Genomic DNA, 17,360 nt, shown 5'->3' on the forward strand with positions numbered 1-17,360 from the left:
GAAAGCTGGATTGCAAAATCTATTAAACCGATCTTAATGAAATTTACAGTATTGTTTTATCATATCATAAAGTTTTTCTGGGTGAAACATGAAGGTCCTAAGTGTAGCATAAATTGTTCAAAAACGTAAAATGCGAATACTTGTTTTTTATGGTTTTTTCGAAATTATTGCTATTTTGCAACAAGGGTGACAATTTTTAAAATTTTCAGTTAATCCTATATTGTAGGAAATTTAATTACGCAACTTTTATGTTGGTGCAACTTTTCTCGAAAATGAATATTTTTAAAGTTATAATCAAAAGACAAAGAAAAAAATCGAATTTTTCCTCCATTTTTTGACATTTTGATTATTTAAACAATGTTTCGGACCTTTTTGAGTGGGAGGATAAATCAAATATTATTATATGAGTTATTTTCAAGCAATTTCTGCAAAAAAATATGAGTCACCTCTCAACATCTAAATGTACTAATATTTTTACAGATGCGCCCTGGTCTATAAGCAACTGTAATACGAGGGGAAGATAAGAAGTTCATAATAATACATCCGAGTCAATACGTCGGTGGCAGGGTTGGCAACAACAACTACAAACGAGCCAAACAACAACCAGAGCTCCACTCGCTGAAGATGATGCGCTGGAACATCAGCCGGCGCTCACTCAAGCGGACTCAAACCTTGGCCAAAAAACAACCGGCTATCAACAACATCTGTATGCCAAATTTTGCAGGGAGTACTCAGAAATGTCAAGTATCTGAAATATGAGTAGCAGACCAATCATCAATTAGCCTATATTTGTCCACTGCTGAACGCAGGCCTCCCGCAAAATTGTCCACCTATCTCTGTTTTTAGCTTCTTGCATCCAATTTGTGGTAAAGCGCTTTATTCACTGTGAGCGGATGAGTAGAAAGTATTTGACAGTTTTCGTCAGCGCTGTCAGTGGCAGTTTTGTGCATTGAATTTGAACAATTTTATCAGAAAAGTATAAGTTTCAAACCGCGAGAGAGCGCTACCGACGAAACTCACAGCCAATAAAAACAGAGATAACCTCTAAATTTCACATAAACTTCTTCTTTTTCTAAATGGCCTATTGCGTAAGCAGTCATCCAGTCGCAAGAATTTATATATTAAATATTAAAATTATAATGAATAAAATGAAAGACATAATTACTTTTACTATTAATTCTGTGTATTCGTTCAGTAATCAGGTTACAATAATATTTCAGTTCATAATTTGTGTTTTTCTAGATAAATATCTATTTTTATCGTTTTGTATATTTCACATACACCAATTTTATCAGAAAAGTTTCAAACCGAGAGAGATCACTACCATCGAAACTCACAGCCAATATCATCCGTCCGTCTAGTTGGTGGTCGTCCTTTACTTCGGTATGCCTCTTGTCTTGGTCGCCATTCCAGAATCTTTCTGGTCCATTTATCATCCGTCAATCTGGCAATATGTCCGTTCCAACCCCATTTAGCCACGGCTATTCTTTCAACTGCATTCGTGACTCCTGTTCTTATTTCTATGTTTGGTACTTTATCTCTGATGGTAATACCTAACATTGATCTTTCCATAGCATGTTGTGTAACTCTTATTTTATTTATTGTTCCTTTCGTCAGAGTTGGCGTTTCCGCAACATATGTAAGAACCGGTAAAACACATTGGTCAAGAACCTTCCTTTTCAGGAATATTAGACTTGAAAATATTGTTCAATATATCAAAGGCATGTGAGACCTATCCTTTGTATTTCAGTTATTTAATTTAGCAGACCAATACCGGGTAATTATAAGAAACAATCTTATCTCAGACAGCAGACGCAATACCATCAAAGGCAAAGTCGCGTGGGAGATTCATAACCAAGAGCTAGTTGTAGATCAAGTCCCTGAGGAAATCCGTTATGTGCAGATTCGTGAGAGAAACAAGAAACTCAACCTGAAGCTTAAGTAATAAATATGGGCTTACAGCTCATATTTAATGAGGCCTCTCAAGAGGTCTAACTCGAAACATTAATTTAATTGTGTTTTAAATATTCTGTCGCTGTTGACTTTCTTTTTTTTGGGGGGGGGGGAGTGAAAATCTTTTAAAGACTTCTGGGAAGGTGTCCGTATCCCAGGCGTGTTGGATTCAACTCTCTACGCCTACCAACTAAACTCGCCCCCTCTTTCTCCAACCAGCGGGCCAGGAACCGACCTTAGCGGGCATAGATTTGACCCACCAGCTTTGCTCGTCACCCCCCATCTAGCACTCTCTGCGTGCGCTCTGTGACTGTCATGGCAACCTGGTCTCGCCACCCCACCCACGCATGCAGTCAGCCAGGGCCCGTAAGGCAACCGACTGATCTGCATGATAATAGGTGAGGGGGCGCGAGCACGTCATCATTCCATCCACCATAAACTGGCAAACTTACTAGACAGTTGGTAAGAACAACTATCATTCTCCACCCCCCAGTAGGAGTGGCCCACTCATCTATACACTCACAACAAAAGATATAAATAGGTACATGAAAAACAAAACATCTAACATTTACTAATACTAGGATTAAAATTTTTTATGTTAAAGGACTCTGCCTCGGCAGAAGTATAGGAGCTCTATATTGGCTATACCCACCCCGGTCGGCGCAGAGCGACACAACATCTTCAAAAGAAATACAAACGGATTATCTTTGTTGAAGTCTCGTCTCTATTTCTTCCTTATGCTTCATCGTTTCGGTGACACATCCAATGATCAACGCAAATATTTTTTCATTTTTAATGGCTTTGTGCATTAATTCTTGGAGTTCACCCAGAGGGGCGACCCCATCCTCAGCTGTAGCGAGGTTCACCCTGCATGATATACAGGGCATACGAATATCACATGGTGCGCATCATCCACCACTTCACACTCGGTACACAGATCGTCCTCGGTCTTTCTTATACGCTCTGAGCTTCGCTGGTGTCGTTCCTAGCAGTTACTAATTCAACTTTTACCGGTAATTTTTAAATTTATTATTTAATTGTTATCGCTTAATATTTACAACGCAAAAAAGTAATTACATTGTAATCGATTTTTTTAAGATTTTTCTAATCATTTTGACGTTCTATTGATAAAATATCAATTTCTTACTTCGGATACTTTGACAATAATCGTGTAGATGGCGCTAAGATTATAATAGATTATTTATAATTAGATATTACGGAACAATAAAAAAAAATTAAATTCAGTATTTAAAACGTAAGTATATTTAAGGTAAAAATATATACCACAGCTTTGACCAACTAATATTGTTTATAATTAATGTTTTTAATTTTAATTTTAAATTAATCACTTTGACATTTATGTCAAATTTCCGGTAAACGTTTACAAACTTGTCACTACTGGCGTTCGCGAATTTGTAAATATCCCCTCTACGTACGAGCTCACAGCGTATACGATATGTATATGACCGAAAAGATCCATGCCCCGTCAAAAATGGTGTGAAATAGTAGTTGACGCGCCTGTGTCTGCATTCATACCACCTCACTACATTAGGGATAAGGGTCCTCGTCCAGGCGGCTTTGCTCGTTTCTAAGACTGTCAGACTGTCGCCTGTTTCTGTCGCTGTTGACTGAATTCCCCCACAAAGCAATGTTGTAACAAGTCCACTATAAACAAGGTTACAGTATGCATTTTATAGTGCAGAGGTGGGCATAATATTTCTAATACGAGATAATAGGGGAGCTCAAACGGGGATTTTGCGCGTTAGTGTTACTCGAGCGCGTCAGAAAATCACACGGGGAGAAACCTTGTAGCCTTATGGACTTTTAATACAGGTACGTGCGTCGAGGGCAGTCCGTCAGATTAGTAAAAAAAAATTATCCTCAGAAAAACTCGAGCGCGTCAGATTAAGACAAGTTAAGTACATGCAGAACAGTACAACAGTATATATTTCAATAATCTGACGATTTGAGCGGGACGAGTCACAAAGTTGCGTAACTTGTACGTCTTGCTAAGGCGCGTCGAATAATATATCGCTTGGGTTACAAGCTTTCATTCGATACCTCATTTGTCATTTTATCTGGTCTAATGACGGAGTTGTGTTTACAAAGTCTCTGGGACAGACAGACGCATAAATCACTGGGGAACAATTTGAAACGCAATTTCTGTTGAGTTAGATTATTTAGCTGTTTTCTATAGAATTAGGCATGCTGATTTCAAATCTGTTTTTAGTTTTCTTCTATCACGTCACGTTCTTTTCTATGTGGGTGGGGGAATCGCGCGCTGATAACTGCAACTGGTCTAGACTTGCCTGTTCAGTGTTCAGTTACGTCTGTTATACTGTGGTCGTCTGTGGTGAGTGGTGATGGTGAAACGTTGTATGCCGGTTAGCAGTATTTAGTATTTCGTTGCTGAAGTGTATAGAACTACTTAGTGTGTTTGAACAGAAACGTTTCCTTATGGCTACCTGCTCTCGTAAGTGCGAAAACAGCCCCGATTCGTTTTGTTATATATGTGACAGTTTTACCATTCCCAGTCAAAGGACAAACATCAGTACATTTGTCAGACAAGCATATTTTGCCTATTTTAAAGTGAAACTTTGTGATCAAGATAAAGCATAGGAACCTCATAAAGTCAGATACGGGCACTCAATAGACACCTCAGTTTAAAAAGTTGACGTGATATACAAACTCTGAGGTTATTCTCAGATTCAGACGCCAAAAATTGGTGAAAAACAAGCGTCAGATCTAACTCAACAAAAAATGTGTTCCCCACTGATAAATTCAAGATTTTCACATTTTTTTAAAAATGGGTGAAAAACAATAGGTACGTCTGCAAGCCTATTAAAAATAATCGTATTGTCTCTTCTCGTTGTAGAGTACTAGATTTGCGAGTAATTTTTGTTTCCAATTACGCTATAAAAATTAAATCATTGCAGATTACTCACAGTGAAAGAAAATTCTGTGTACACAATTTGTGCATTACTATTCCAAACAAACCAGTTGCGAGAGGTAGAGATTATATTTAATTTCACAAATCAAATATATATTCTCCTTATCAATCATACCTTATATTTCGCTTATCTCACAGAGATAAACCGTTGTAGGTACACTCACCTGTGCGGCGGGTACTGTTTTACTCGTATTTTATTATTTGTCCACTAGCGAACCTAAACTAATATGAAAGACAAACTTCGTGAAAAATGAGTGTAAGTATTATATTAGTGAGTTTTGTGTGTTTTTTGTTTAACTATAGTTTGTTTTAGGTGCAGAAATACGGAACGGAATACTTGAGAAGTTATCCCGGCTTACTTAAAGTCTGTGAACAGGTATAAGTTTCATATTTTTTATGTTTAACCTTAATGACAGATAAAACACATTATGTACTTAATTGGTAACGGAAGTGTCCTAGCCATTATTGTATACAATAGCTAAACTTGGTCTATATTTAGAATAGCGTAACTTTAATGAAGTACCTATTGTTAAAGTTGCACATTTTTTTTATAATATCAATAAATATTACGAGGATGATATAATAATTTATAATCAAAGTAATCTATATCAAAGGATTCAACAAAGTTTCTACATGAATGTATAGAAACTTATTTTAAATACTTTGTAGGGGTTTAAGGGTTAAGATTAAACAGTAGCTCAGGTAGCGAAAACGCGTTCCAAGATTGCGGCTGTAATTTTGAATATTTTTTCGAGATATTTGGCACACTTATTCGTAATATAATAAAGAATGGCGGTACAGAGCCCAATTTGAGAAATATATTAATATGTGGAAATTACTCTGTAATTGAATACAATATTAAAAAAACGAGCCTGTACCGCCATTAAGAAGAACAAAAAAATACAATTTCTTCAAATAAACTTTTTTATCCGATGCCTAGATTTTGTGTCATTTTGGAACTACTAAATTTTTTTATTTCATTAGTAGTTCCAAAATGACACAAAATCTAGGCATCGGATAAAAAAGTTTATTTGAAGAAAGTGTATTTTTTTGTTCTTCTTAATGGCGGTACAGGCTCGTTTTTTTAATATTGTATTTAATTACAGAGTAATTTCCACATATTAATATATTTTTCAAATTGGGCTCTGTACCGCCATTCTTTATTATATTATGAATACGTGTGCCAAATATCTCGAAAAAATATTCAAAATTACAGCCGCAATCTTGGAACGCGTTTTGGCTACCTGTTGATCGCTACTGTATCACCGTAAGATGTTTTATTTTTTGCATAAAAACGCCGCATCCTATGAAAAAAAAAAAAAGAAAGATAGATTTTTTTGTCACAAAATTGAACGAGGAATTCAAGAATGATTTTTAATTTAAAATATCTCAATGGCGTACTATTTTTTTTTTCTTTAAAAAATTCAGACAATTACCCGTATGCGCCCCAATGGTGAATATAAAATTGTTAATTGTATGTCAAAAATGCGCAACAACTATCTAAAACCTACCAAATTTCATTTCAGTTCTCAACCAGTTTTAGAGCAATAAATAAATCGTTAGTTTTTGTAAGAAGAAAAGTTTCAACAGCCCGTATCTCGGAAACGAAGAATTTGCGGACATACGTTTATAGAGCAAACTGCCCTTATTTTTTCATGTAGTAGAATTACCCCTTAAAGTTTGCCTCACTTATTTAGAAAAACCCTGTGTATTGTATCAACGAATATACTTAGATGTGTATAGGACACTTTACTGTCACCGTTTAGCAAAGAAAGTCGGGAACAGTTGAGGTCTATATAGAATCAAAACCTGCTTGTAGATCTGTTTTGAAAATTTTCAGAAGACTAAAAAACATTAAAAATGTAAATTTTCTAACAACTATCCGGCATTTCTCAATCAAGGGGGCATAAAAAATGCCATAAAATGGCACACTAATTTGGTATAGAGTCATTTTTCTGCATGCCCCTTATTACATCTTCAGTTTGTACTTTTAGTTTGGATTTAGCAGAATTTCATTCTATAGTCTAGGCGCCAGAGGGGTCACCGTGTCATATTCAATTCTGATGGACAAACTCAACGATTTCTTATGGATTTTTGGCTGCTGATTACGAATTTCGAGGGGGGATTTCGATCCGAGTGGTAAAAAAATTGTTATAAACAATTTAATTGTTTATAAATTGTTTATAAGGCTCTGGCTCATAAACTAAAAGAGATAAAAAAAATATTTTAAATAAAATTTGTTCCTTAATAAAAAACGAAGAGAAAACCGTTTACTAAACTTAAATCTAACAATTAGAACTCAAGATATTGTAAAATTAGTGCACAATGCAAATTGCAAAATAAGTATTTTTCGAAGCTTTATCGATCGTAACTCGGCTTCTACGCACGCAAATAAGTCTTAGAAGGTGTCGCTTTAAAGCTTAATTAACAGGCTTCCAAAAAAAGCTTGTTAAATTACTTGATCTTCATTTGTATTAAAGTTATACCCGTTTGAAGTTACAATTTTCTTAAAAATATTGTACATTCATTTGTTTATAAGGGTTTCAAGCAGATTTGAGCTATAAACATTTATACTTTAATGAACAATAATGATAGAAAAACTCAAAAGGAACAATTTGAGGTTACGAAAATGTTGATAAGTTTATTTTTGGCCAAGATGTCAATATTTTAATGGCGCGCGCTATGAGGCGCAAGATCGGCTCACCGCGTAAAGGTTCACGCGCTAACTTCTCGATGCAAATTATAATTTCTATGTATACATACGTTATCTTCATTTTTCATTTTTGAAGATCCTAATAAAATTTTATCATATAATTCTTATAATTAAATCATCATACTGTACCTCGTATCACCTTTCATTCTATTTACATTGTCTTCTATTTTTTGCAATAAATGAGAAAAAAACATTAAAAACTAATATTTCAGAAGTATAACTATAAAGTAAGTTGATATTATTTATTAATACTATTTTTACAGACATTTTTTTCATGCATCTGCAAATCTGCATAGAGATAAACAGGGAATATCAGCTTTTTTTACATCTGCATAAGTTCTTAGCGAAATTTTAACAGTTACATGGTGGTACAAGTCTGTTCTTGTAGGCAGTAAAACTAAAACTTTTTGAGGCTTCAGAGTCTAATTATCTATATAATATCCATATAAAGTAGATCTAGTTCTTTTGCAGCATCATCAAGGCCCGTCAATTGTGTGTATGCCGCCACATCATAAATGCTCGTTTTATATGCAATGATGATGCTGCAAAAGAACTCGATCCATTTTTATATGGATATCACATATTGGCTCATTTTCATGCGTAGAAGCCGAGTTACGATCGATAAAAATGCATACTTACTTAACTGTGAGCCAATCTTGTGCCTCATGGCGCGCCATTAAAATATCGACATCTTAGCCAAAAATAAACTTACGAACATTTTCGTAAGCTCAAATTGTTCCTTTTGAGTTGTTTTATCATTATTGTTAATTAAACTATAAATGTTTATAGCTCAAGTTTGCTTGAAACCTTTATAAACAATTTAATGTACAATTTTTTTAAGAAAATTATAATTTCAAACGGGTATAACTTTAAAACAAATGAAGATCAAATAATTTAACAAACTTTGTTTGGAAATCTCTTAATAAAGCTTTAAAAGGACACCTTATTAGGCTCATTTGCATGCGTAGAAGCCGAGTTACGATCGGTAAAGCTTCGAAAAATACTTATTTTGCAATTTGCGTTGTGCACTAATTTAGCATTATCTTGAGTTCTAATTGTGGGATTTAAGTTTAGTAAACAATTGTTTCCTCGTTTTTTATTAGGGAACAAATTTTATTTGAAACATTTTTTTTATCTCTTTTAGTTTATGAGCCAGAGCCTTATAAACAATTAAATTGTTTATAACAATTTTTTGACCACTCGGATCGAAATCTTCCCTCGAAATTCGTAATCAGCAGCCCAAAATCCATAAGACACCGTTGAGTTTGTCCATCAGAATTGAAAATGACACGGTGACCTCTATTTGGCGCTTAGACTACTAAGCCCACATAATATTCTCCAAATTCCTCATTTTCAACTGCTATTACCCTCAATTAATGCACTAAAAGTTAGTATGAACCATTTTGATAGGAAAACATACAAAATATACAAGAAAAAGAAGTACATATTTTATTGTTCATAAAAGTAATGGACATAACAGAGTTTGGTTCAAACGTCAACATTCCATTGGTATTTTAAAGCGGATTTTAGAAGGTTGTCTGTAGGTTAATATATACTTAAACTTTGTTTGAAAATGTGTAAAAAAAGGGAAAACGAAAAATTTAGGATTTAGCAGGTTTTGATTCTGATGGGCTCACTTAAGGAATCACCACTATATACGGATTGAGCACGTGATACCCCCTCACCACCGCGACATCCCTCGTCTACAAAGTAATAGTTTGTTCACTTCACTGCCACCCTTTAGCAAAGAAAGTCGGGAACAGTTGAGGAATCATCACTACAGATTGAGCATATGATCCCCCTCACCACCGCGACTGCAACATCCCTCGTCATCAAAGTAATAGTTTGTTGACGAGGGATGATGCGGTCGTGGTGGTGAAGGGAAGATCACGTCCTCAGTCCGTAGTAGTGAATGTGGCGATTCCTCAACTGTTCCCGACTTTCTTTGCTAAAGAATGACAGTGAAGTGTCCTAAATATGCATCTATATTCGTTGACTCTACTTACCCATGCCTTCCAACTATGCTAATTTCTATCAAAGATCTAGACAATAGGGATAATGCATAAACAAGAGCTGGATTGACTTCTTTGTCTATGTAGTTGTGGGGAATTTGAATTTACAAATGAATTCCTCATGATTTACTACGAGCTGTCATCATTGCATGTGGTTGTCTTTTTAAAAGACAAATACATGTGATTTTTCTGACGAATATTTTTAATATTTACGAAATGGAAATCGAACGACAAATAAACTTATTTTAAAGTAAAAATATCAACATTTTAAACAAATATACTTTTTTAGGTGTTGAACATCAGCGTAATCATAGCAGGATCAATTTGTGGATTTTTATTTAAAACGATCCTTCTCAACTTCAACGCTATATATGCTTTATGTACCACCTTATTCTTCCTTATTGTACATTACAAAGCGTTGTTTACAAAATCGACTTTTCCGTGGGACTGGATAGAATGCGCCAACAGTCTGGCAGTCGCTGTCGTTTATGCACTAGGTGCATCAATTACGCTCTCTGAATTGTCCAAGGAATATATAGTTGCAGGAGTAAGTACCTTATCAGTTTATACAGTACGTAAATCTTTCAGCTGGACGTAGGTAATATACATACATTGAGGTAAGTGTGGCAACTGCGCTTTCTCGAGTCTTTACCAATATCCCACCACACTAAAAGGGGAAATACACCATTCAATTCGGTTGAACAATGTGGATGATTCAACCAAAATGAACCGTGTATTTTGCAGTGCAATGAAAGCTTTCAACAAAATTGAACGTTGAAATGAGTTGAGACAACGTCTACTTTTGTTCAACTTCATAGTTGAAAAAAGGTGGTTATGATTCATCACGAAAAGCTGAGATTTTTCTCCGACTCGGACTTATATAAAAATCACGAGTTGAATCACAGAATCACCCACATTGTTCAACTGAATTGAATTGTCTATTTCTCCTTTAAGCGATAGCGAATGCGCTCGATAATCAACACTTTTAAGGTACGTATCCATACGTTGGAGCTCCACATAGTAGATACGTTGGCACTCGGCGCTCACCCTCTTCGATTCAACCGGTTTCCGATTTATATGTAGGGGAGCGCTTGCCGTATCCACTTGAGCAGCTACATCGAGCACGGAGCACCCACGTATGGATACGTACAGTATATACGATGTCAGTTGGACAAGTATAAAAACAAAATTCGACACCGAGTGTCGTCATCTTTTGTAAAACATAGGCGGCGCAATAGAAAATAATGAGTAAACTTTTATTTTAAATTATGGTCTATGTCTATAATTTGTTAAACAGTAATAATATTGTTAATTATTCACATTTCTTTATGAAATTGACACCAAATATGATTAAAAATACATAATACAAATGCAACTTACCATGCTTATTAATTTGAGAACTAAAGAAATGAGCCTACACAAATGAGCCTATGTTGCGAAATTACTGTCACGGTCCATTACTTTTGTGTCAAGTTATCTTTATTGACACCAAAGATGATTAAAAATACATAATACAAATTCAACTTACCATGCTTATTAATTTGAGAACTAAAGAAATGAGCCTACATAAATGAGTCTATGTTGCGAAAATACTGTCACGATCCATTACTTTTGTGTCATATTATTTTTATTCGCATCATTGATTAGTTATCTATTTAGAGTACTGTAATCGCCAACGAATTTTACATCTATAAGTCATTTATTAATATGCAAATACCCGTCAACGAATACATAATTGTCTTTCAATGCATAATAATCACCTAATTAGGAACGTTGTTTTTTCTGTCACTTACAACTGTAATGCATTAGGGTGATTCGCCTTGTTAGATATCGCTGTGTCTAGGTACACGCTAACGTGTACGCAAATAAAAAAGTTAGGTACACGCGAAACGTCATCAAGTCAGTGACGTCACTATTTAGCGTGCACTGTTACTGGTTTTTTGCGTACACGCTAACTTGAGCCGCGTGTATGCTGTGGTAAGAATATACCGCGAGTATCAGAGAGTCAGAGTGTTAGAATGTGTTTAATCGCGTTGTGTTTACACTTTAATATTGATTAGTAAAGAGATTTCTTATATTTTATTCGTTTAGTGTTTGTTTTTAAATTAACTATGGAGTATGGACAATTATTTAGTTCTTTTAATGAGTTTAAAAAAATTTTAAAACAGTATAAAAAAGATAAGAGATTATAAATTAATATATATATTTTTTAGTTATAAGTGAAACAGTATTACCGTCCAAAATTAAAATAAAACAAAGACCTAAAGCTTTCACAATAATAATTAACTTGTTCTGAAGCTATTTCCTTGTGACATTTTTGTAATCAACTATTCTAAATGGGAAATAAGCCACAATTTAACTAAAAAATGATTTTATTAAGTTTTTGACGTCCAAATCGGATGTCGTTGTCAAAATACAAAATATTAATAAATTAAACAAAATTGTTGTTGCTCAGTAAAAAATTTCTTTTAATAGTTTATTTAATCTGACTAATATTTTTATTTTGACAACGACATAGGATTTGGACATCAAAACGTTAGTAAAATCATTTTTTTAGTTAAATTGTGGCTTATTTCCCATTTAGAATAGTTGATTATAATAATTAACTTGCGTATAAAAATTATTTTAACAATATTTTGTACATCTCATGTCAACTAAATAGATATTTATTTTGTTAACCTGAAAATATACTTTTATATATACATACATTGATTTATTACAATTATTAAGTTTGAAACATCTGAATAGTTCTGCTTCCCTACCCTTTAATAACAAATATTTTTCTATCAAACAAACACTAAACATATCAAAATAGCGTGTAGGTACTAAAATATACAGTCACTGCGCACGCTAAATAATGACGTCACTGGCTTGATGAAGGTTATTTCGCGTGTACCTAGACACAGCGGTTAAATATAACAACTAAAGGTTGAAATAGTATGAACAAAGCAAATCTAAAATAATTTTCAGGTTACAAATGACCTCTTATAGCAAACTAATAAAATTTATTCAGCCCATTCTAACTGAAGATGACCATTAAAGTCAAAAAATTCTTATTGGTCACGTGGTGATTGCTGTAACAAAATTCCATTAATTACGATATCCAATCTGCGCAATTTCGCGTCATCAAATCTTATATAATATATGGGACATCCTGTATAAACATATATTACAGTTATTAAAATTTAAAAATTGATTATTAAAAGTATATAATACAAATGAAATTTAATGTGCTTATTAATTTAAAGACTAAAGAAATGAGACAAAAATTTTATTATAGAAATAAAATAAATAATTGTAAGGCTATGACGACGACACTGTTTATATTGCTTGCCGCCTTTGAAACATGAGAAGGAATTTTGGCCAGATAACGATATGATTTAAGTGTAAGCACTTCCGAACAATTTGACTAATTACACTTCAGTATTGCCCAATAAGATACGCTAGAAAGTAATAAGCCACACCCGTGTCCATGTGGACTACTACAAGGAATGATCAATTGCAAATATTTATGAATGGTTTATCTTTATTTCTATGCTCGCCGTAGAATTACTGACCGGACCCCAAAACGTCCTCTGGTTCAATTCACATCGTATCTACTGTACCTTTAGCGACATAACAGACGGGCGACTGTGGCCGGCCACTCTGTGAATCCACAAAAGTAGTTTCCGATGATTGACCGTGGGTTGTTATGTGGAGTGGACGTTGCGTCACAGACGAGCGACTGTGGCCGGCCACAGTCGCTCGCATAAAAACCCACAGTAAACTACTTTTGTGGATCCCCAGAGTAGCCGGCCACATTCGCCCGTCTGTTATGGCGCTTAGAATCTGTTAGCTGCATTTTTCAATTCGAACTGTAAAACGAAGCGTACTCTTTTAAAATATTTATTTACACTTTTCCAGAGAAGGTTCAACTAATTACATGGTATTATCAAGACAATTCTTTGTCAGAATGTGTACTTAGTTTTATTTGCTAATACTTTCGAAAATACACCCATACCTTAGACAATTATAAATAGTTTTGACACACATTGTTTACAAAATGTCACAAACGAATGTCCCTAGAATAGTGTTGGAAAATCATCGAGAATGAAAAATTAGAGAATATTCTCGATATGGAGAATTTTCTGAGAATGAACCCTACGGACGCACTTAGGGATATTGTTGAAGATGAAATAAGGTATTAAAAATCATGAAATTATATACAAAATTATGAGACTAATCAACAGTGTTCTTTATATACAAACAAAATACAAAAACAACAGAGAACACAAAATTTATTTGATAAAAAAATGAAAGTTTCTTCTTAACAACAAATAATGCAAGTAATGGATGTGGTGATTTAATCAGAAAAATATGAGGCCTCAGGTTCAGAATCTATTTCTATCATTAGCTCATCCTGGTTATCTACATTCTGCATTTCAATGTACTGATGAGAAGTTGTGGGTTTTTATTTTTCACGAGTCGTCAGCTCAGTCATGGATTGGTCTACATTTAAAATGGCATTTAGACGGGCTAGTTTTTGAAGCAATATGTTGCCGAAAATATATATTTGGTATGTTTCTGGCAACATTACAGCCATCTAATGAAAATATCGCCGTTTGGCTGAGCCATAAGGCCGAAATCTTACTGGTATTTGAACACTATTGCAGTGCCTGATGCGTTGCCGATAAAGTCTAAAGGGTCTTTTACACGGGCCACTAAAATTGCATATTTTCTGAAATATTTAGTGGAAATATTGCTCAGCGATATTTGTGAAAACAGAAATATTTACGTATGGCCTGTCAACAATAATAAAAAATATTTACTGCAATATTTCCAGCCATGATTGTTGCATTATATATCCGTTTTAGACGAAAAATACCCTTGAAGTATTGACGAGACGAATGTTTACACTATCAATACCCGTTTCTGGTATATCCCGAGATAAAATAAATTGAATTGCTTCATATGCAAACCAATGTACAATTTTGCCACCTTGACTTCCACTTTTCTTTTGAGTTACCTTTTTGTGTTCATTTTTCGCACATGTCCTCAAACTTCCGAATTTTTTATAAGCTTCGTCCGGTGTTATATTGAATTCTTGTGCAATGGCCGTCCAACTATCTTCCTTTGCATTTCTGTCTTTGTATGATGTATTTTCTACATCCCACAACTCTGGACATAAATGTACTGCATTAATAAAACTTATTGTGTTTTCATTTGACCACGTATTTATTTTTTCTTTGTATGTTTTGACAAAACCAAATTAAATTTCTACAGAATGGCCGAGCAACATGGCCGATTTTTTCATTAGATGCTGCAATGTTGCCAGCAACATACCGGATATATATTGCCGGCAACATATTGCTTTAAAAACTAGCCCGTCTAAATGCCCCTGTGGAAAATTTTGCATGTTGCTCTGTATTTCCTCTTTATTTCCTGTACTATGTTGAAATTTAATTTGGTTTTGTCAAAACATACAAAGAAAATATGAATATGTGGTCAAATGAAATCACAATAAGGTTTATTAATACTGTACATTTACTTCCAGAGTTGTGGAACTTGGCATACTTCTGGAACTATGAGACAAATGGAAGAGTAGTGCACCCTGAATAAATACATTAAACTCAAACTGTTAGTATATTATATAAATAACAATTGCTAATCTTGTTGCGATTGGTATTGCGTTTCTCATGTTTGATCTTTCTTCTCTGTTCTTGGCCCTATCATATTTATTAATAGTTCGAAATCACTTTTTGACATTCTAGTAAAATTCTTACAACAAATAATTGTCTAGCATTATTTCCATAGTTAAATTACTCATTATTTCGCGTTTACTTAGAAAAGCCGTATCCACATTTTCCGTTTTTATGTATCGTCTTAGAAGAGAATATTCTCTTCTTACATCACTACCCTAGAAAGACAGCAGGAAATCGAAAGTGAGAAATTATTTACACACAATTTTTCAGGATCGCATTAACGGAACAAACCAATTTAAATGGCCTGCGAGATCTCCCGAATTGGCTCCCATAGATTTCTATTTTTAAGACCACCGTCTACTGTATGATATGTAGTAACAATAAACTAGATATAGAACTCAGGGAGCATAAGTGAAGCCAATTTTTTACAGTTTAGTACGTATGTTGTCCACTAGATTCATCAAAAATGTAAACAATGTTTGAAATTTTGTTTCCCGTGATATTTACATGGAACTTTGTGAGAGTTGTTTTTTTGTGGAAGTACGATAATCTGGCCGAAAAACAATCATTTCACTTATATCGTCCTTTTCATGAGCATTTTTCAGTGCGTAACAAATGATAGGAAAAAGGGGTAAGTCCGTGATAATACACATTTATGACATTTATTCTAAATTTATGACTTTTTAGTTAAATCTGACAGTTGTCACATTTTATTTTCAATTTGGAATAAAAACAAATCAAATGTGTTTCTTGCATTTATAAAATGGTATTTTCTTTGATTTGTATAGTCTTATAAATTATACAGATTATATTTGTAATATTATCTAATTAAAAAAATTATTTTTTTTATTATGGCGCCATCTATCGACAACTAGAATAAATGTTGTAAATGTCTGTAATCACGGACGTGCCTTTTTTTCTGTCACATACAATTTAATGCGTTAGAAAGAAATCGAAAAACTGTGACGCACTGAAAGATGATCATGAGAAAAAGAATACCAGTGTCATTTTTAATCATAATTACATACGACATAGTTTTTGTAATATATTTTATATTCGGTAATCTTTGGGTTTGCGATTTAGAATAAAAATCGATCATGCAGTGTATTGGGTTGTACTACAAGAAATTGTAAAGTGCACAACGTTCAATTCGGTACATGATAGCTGATTTTACATATAACGTCTAATTTTCTAATCAGTTTCATTGGAATTTTTTCGCCCTAACTCTACTGCATGCATCTCCATCTATTTCCTTATTACTTTCTACCGATCCAAGGTACATAAAACTATTACCATTATTACACAATCATTTTATCATCCAAAGATATAATTTTATTTGTAGTCTGCCTTCAAATGAATATTTCAAATATGTACTCTGTTTTTGTCGTACTAAGCTTTAAAACTTTGTCCTCAAGAGTTTGTCTCTACTATCCCGGTTTTTGTTCTAAATCCCTTTCAGTATTTCCTACTACATAATCAGTAAAATTAAGCACCAAGATATGCCACTCCGTAATCTGATTAAACACTTAAGGGAGGATGTCATCAGGAAATCATTTTATCTAAAGACACAAAAAAATTATTCTAACACATTACAAAATTACGTATTTTTTTTCTTCCAGATCATTGGATACATCACTGCAATGGCGTATGTGTTGGAAACAATCGACGGCTTCAAGCTAGCTGTCACTCCTAGAGCAAGATACGTGTGGACTACACCAAATATGCCAGAGTGAAATACAACTTATCATTTTATTCAGTAATTTATTTAATTAATAAATATTTTTAAGACAATTTTATTGATTTTTCCTTTGCTTACTTAGTCTTGGTACTCACCTTTTCACATTATGATTGAGCTTTCTACTTCCTTTTTGGAGACATCTTCAATAATTATTCCTGTCTGCTGGGTTTCAAAGTATGTAACAAACTCTACACAAGCTTTTCAAATAGTTTTAGCTAATATTTGATCCTAGTTGGTTGGTATATATATTTTTTTAACTTTTATTTACAATCAACTTTGCATAAGAGTTTTAAGTAAATGTAAATGAATTTTT

At 33.9% G+C, this 17,360-nt stretch overlaps 1 protein-coding gene across 1 annotated transcript; it reads left to right on the forward strand.

Annotated features, from left to right (window-relative positions):
- The first annotated feature begins 5,025 nt into the window (after positions 1–5,025).
- LOC114324439 (uncharacterized) lies at positions 5,026–17,100 on the forward strand. The gene is made up of 4 exons (XM_028272298.2): positions 5,026–5,159; positions 5,217–5,279; positions 9,918–10,175; positions 16,929–17,100. Exons 1-4 carry the CDS (start codon positions 5,154–5,156, stop codon positions 17,040–17,042), a joined length of 441 nt encoding a protein of 146 aa, XP_028128099.1. The 5' UTR covers positions 5,026–5,153; the 3' UTR covers positions 17,043–17,100.
- The last annotated feature ends 260 nt before the right edge of the window (positions 17,101–17,360 follow it).

The sequence above is a fragment of the Diabrotica virgifera genome, chromosome 3 (assembly GCF_917563875.1).
Source record: "Diabrotica virgifera virgifera chromosome 3, PGI_DIABVI_V3a".
Taxonomy (NCBI): Eukaryota; Metazoa; Arthropoda; class Insecta; order Coleoptera; family Chrysomelidae; genus Diabrotica; species Diabrotica virgifera.